Below are 4384 nucleotides of genomic sequence, written 5' to 3'. Positions count from 1 at the left end.
AGCTCCATGAGCAAGTTACGAATGGGAAGGCTGGAAAGGTAGGTCAAGAAGGAGTATCTCCTCAACTAAACTAAGCCGAGAGCAGAAAGTGTGTTTTGTCATCCAAAGCGACGTTCCAAGAAGTTCTATTGATAAGGATATGCATTGTGAATGTATAGGACAAATGGGGAGCTGGGAAATATCTAAGAGAAAGCTACTACCACCACATTGAATGCTCTACAGCTAAGTCTCTGGCCGCATTAATGAGAAAGTGATGCTTGAACAGTAGTTTTCAGCCTTATAGCTACTCTGCAAAGACTTCAAGAAAGTGCTGATGTGACAAGGATCAACACCAATAATCTGCTTTACACGTGAAGGGCATAGATGAAAGGAAAAATATAGTATAAAATAGAAGGGAGGCTCTGAAAGAAAGGGGATCGGAAAATTGAGAAAGAAATACTGGAGCAATAAGAACTATACTTGTAATCAACTTCAAGAAATATATATAGGAACTTATCTCTTCAGACTGTAGCGAGGACTATTTTCTTTAGAGAAAACCCAATCTATCTTTCCCTTATTGTCATTTAGATCAATTATAATTGCTACCCAACTCATTATAGCCTAGTTTTCCAACCCACTCTCTACAAATTCATTGTATTGGACTCTTTGGGCCTAGATCCTTCTAACTTTTGGGCCTAGGACTCAAATCCTGTCCATACATATATAATTTTTTTTTATGTAATAAATTTATGTGCAATTTTAACTTAAAAAGGATTTTGGGCACAAATGGTATAGTTAAGTACATTCTGACTAGCCCTTGGAATTAGATTTATATATATTTATATATATGTGGGGGCCAATTATCTAGAAGGTACTATTAAAACTGTATGAATTGGGCTTATGTCCCAATCCGAGAATATCAACCAATTCGAGGATGGTCAAATAAGATTATAATGGGAATGGTATAAGAAGAAGAAATAAAGATTGTATGTGATAATCCAAAATACGTCCGAGGAGAAAAGTCATCTCGGAAACGGAGATCCAAGGTCAGTAAGAATGTCTTATCATCCCGGACATTCTTCAAGGTTATATCACAACTAAGAGTCAGACATTGGATAAGGGATGAGCAAAGGGAGGCAACAAATATCTTCAAAAGCTGCTACCTCCACATTAAATGCCTCCCAACTAACTCTCTGGCCGCATTAATGTGGAGGTGATACCTGAACAGTGGTCAAGCAGCCTTACAGCTACTAGTTGATGGTTCTGGGAGGTGTTGGATGGGACAAAAAGGAGTTCCTAGAATCTAACCTACACGTGTATGGTAGGGATGATACCAAGATTGTAGTATATAGCATGGGAATGTGACCTAAAGGAGGGGGATCGGAAAAAATCAAGAAATCTTTGTAATAATACTGTAAACTCTTGTAACTTTGTTCATCAACAAGACATTATAACATAAGCTCCTCAGGCCATGTCGAGGACATATTTTCTTATCTTACTTGTATTTAATGATCTTAAATCAACAACTTTTATTGTCTTTCTTCTGGAGTAGAACTAGTTCTTTCACCCACACTCTACAAATTCATTGTTTGGGCTTGTTGGGCTAAAATTCAATCCTATACTGGGTCCAACCCAAATTCAGTCCTTACAATTAGTGCCGTCTGTGGGAAGGACTTGATCTATTCTGAAAGAGATTCGGGTACAACGTTTAAGATGGAAAAAGCAGGTCCACACCAGGTAGCGACAGGACCACACCAGGTGGATGCTAATCCACACCGAGCAGAATCAAGGGGATCTCAACATAGCAATCCGCGTAGGGGCCTCGAACAAAGAGGAGATCGTGAAGAAAGTGTGCACGCAGCTTATACTAGTAAAAGCCAGTCTCGAGGGAAGAGCCATGTTTCCCATGCAAGGAACGATAAAGACATGCAACGTAAAATCGATAAGTTGAAGAGGGAGCTACGCCACGCACGGCAAAGACGTTCATCGCCTAACTCCGAGCTGTCCTCTAAGGAGACAGATGGTGCTAGTTATAGACGGAGATCCAAAACTCCGCCCAGCAAATCTTTCTCCTATAATGAGGAGTACCACCTAGTCGTAGACATAAGAGCCCACCTCACAAAGGCCTGGGGAACGATGCCATGAACAAGGCGTTGAGCCAAGTTTCTAAGTCGCCCTTCACACAAAACATAGAAGGCGCAAGTCTTCCTCAGCGTTTCCACCAACCCACATTTACCATCTATAATGGTCGAACAAATCCAGTGGAACATGTCAGTCATTTCAATCAAAGGATGGCCATTCATTCCAAGGATGAGGCTTTAATGTGTAAGGTCTTTCCATCTAGTTTGGGCCCAGTGGCAATGAGGTGGTTCAATGGTTTGAGGGCTAATTCTATTGACTCCTTTAAGAAACTAACTCGGGCCTTTGGTGCTCGCTTTATCACTTGTAGCAGGGTTCCTCGGCCTTTGGGATCCTTGTTATCTATGTCCATGCGGGAGGGGGAAACTCTGAAGGCCTACTCAGATAGATACTGGGAGATGTTTAACAAAATAGACAAAAATTATGACGATGTGGCCATTAATACTTTCAAGGCTAGCCTCCCAGCCGAGCATGACCTGAAGAAGTCTCTGACTAGTAAGCCTGTTACCAGTGTGCACTAACTTATGTATCGGATTGACAAGTACAGAAGGGTAGAGGAAAACCAAATACAAGGGAAAGGAAAGGCTAAGGTGATCCCTCAGGAGAGGAGGGATTTCAAGTCGGACCGGTACAATAAGAACTGACCTCGGAAAGATTTTGTTCGGCAGCCAGGATCTGCCAACACCCAGGTGGTTAATGCCGTATTCCGAGAACCAGTACAACAAGTCCTGAAGAAGATTAGAAACAAGCCGTTCTTTAAATGGTCGAACAAGATGGCAGGAGATCCTATGAGGCGCAATCAAAACCTTTACTACCACTATCATCAGGATCATGGGCACACTACCGAGGATTGCAGAAACTTGTGGGACCATCTAGACCAATTAGTCCGAGAAGGGAAGTTAAAGCAACTCTTGCATCATTCCAGTAGTCGGGGAAGCCAAATGGGTTCGGAGCTTCGGGGAAATGCTTCTTCGAAACTCCCTCTTGGCACAATAAATGTCATTTTTGCTGTCCTAGGGAGGACCGGATCTTGTCCTTCCAGAGTAATGTCAGCATCTCGTTACCCAGCTGAGGAATCCAGCTCAATGCCTAAGAGAGTCAAGATGGGCATCCCACTGGTGTTAGGTTTTTCAGATAAGGACAAATTTGGAACCATACAGCCCCATGATGATGCTTTAGTGGTTACACTTAGAATTAGTGGGTACGATGTGAAAAGGGTGATGATTGACCAAGGCAGCGAAGCTGAGATAATGTATCCAAACTTATATAAGGGGCTAAATTTGAAACCTGAAAACTTAACAGCCTACAGTTCTCCTCTGGTGAGTTTTGAAGGTAAAATGGTCATTCCGAAAGGTCAAATCAAATTACCTGTGCAGACCAGCCCAGATGTGGTGGAGGAGGACTTCATTGTTGTAAATGCTTTCTCTCCATACACGACCATTATAGACAGACCCTGGCTTCATACCCTGGGGGCCGTCTCCTCTACTCTTCACCAGAAGATGAAGTACCCATTCGGAGGCCAGGTTTTGGAGATATTAGGAAATCGGTCTACAGCCTGGTAGCGGCTATCTAACATCGGCCTGAGGCTGAAATCTCGGCCACCACTGATAATGGCTTATAGCAATCAGAAACTTCGGCATTACCTTTCAATGAACCAGCCGGCGAAGCAAAATGTGAAGATCTAGAGAGGGTAATTGTTGGCGATGATCTGGATAAGTTCTTTCAAGTTGGAGCTCAACTGCCTCTACAGGAGAGGGAACAATTGGTTGAATTCCTTAGAAAAAATGTTGATGTGTTTGCATGGAGCGCGTATGAAGCCCGGGGTGTAGATCCAAGTTTCATTTGTCATCCTCTGAATGTCACCCTTCCATCACTCCGAAGAGACAGCCACCTCGGCGTCCGTCAAAGGAGCACGCCGAGGCTGTCAGAAATGAAGTAACCAAGCTCAAACAAGTAGGGGCTATCAAGGAAGTTTTCTATCCTCAGTGGTTAGCTAACACGGTGGTGGTAAAAAAGAAAACTGGGAAATGGCGTGTGTGTGTGTGGACTTCACGAACCTCAATAAGGCCTATCCCAAAGATCCTTTCCCTATGCCTCGAATAGATCAATTGGTGGATGCAACGGTAGGCCATCCTCAAATGAGTTTTTTGGATGCCTTTCAAGGATATCACCAAATACCACTAGCATTGGACGATCAGGAAAAGACAGCCTTTGTCACTCCAACTGGAAACTATCACTACAAAGTGATGTCCTTTGGTTTGAAAAA

At 43.0% G+C, this 4384-nt stretch overlaps 2 protein-coding genes across 2 annotated transcripts; both read left to right on the top strand.

Moving 5' to 3' along the window:
- Nucleotides 1-2120: 2120 nt before the first annotated feature.
- Nucleotides 2121-2639, top strand: LOC126722553 (uncharacterized). The gene has a single exon (XM_050425728.1). The coding sequence runs from the start codon at nucleotides 2121-2123 to the stop codon at nucleotides 2637-2639; it is 519 nt and encodes a 172-aa protein (XP_050281685.1).
- Nucleotides 2640-2891: 252 nt separating this feature from the next.
- Nucleotides 2892-3680, top strand: LOC126722477 (uncharacterized). Its single transcript, XM_050425661.1, has one exon. The coding sequence runs from the start codon at nucleotides 2892-2894 to the stop codon at nucleotides 3678-3680; it is 789 nt and encodes a 262-aa protein (XP_050281618.1).
- Nucleotides 3681-4384: the final 704 nt, after the last annotated feature.

This window comes from Quercus robur, chromosome 1, assembly GCF_932294415.1.
Source record: "Quercus robur chromosome 1, dhQueRobu3.1, whole genome shotgun sequence".
NCBI lineage: Eukaryota > Viridiplantae > Streptophyta > Magnoliopsida > Fagales > Fagaceae > Quercus > Quercus robur.
Note: the sequence above shows the minus strand (reverse complement) of the source record. Positions and strands in the feature narration are given on the sequence as shown.

Coding starts and splice junctions, on each gene's coding strand:
- LOC126722553 (XM_050425728.1), top strand. CDS start 2,121: ATGAACAAGGCGTTGAGCCAAGTTTCTAAGTCGCCCTTCACACAAAAC.
- LOC126722477 (XM_050425661.1), top strand. CDS start 2,892: ATGGCAGGAGATCCTATGAGGCGCAATCAAAACCTTTACTACCACTAT.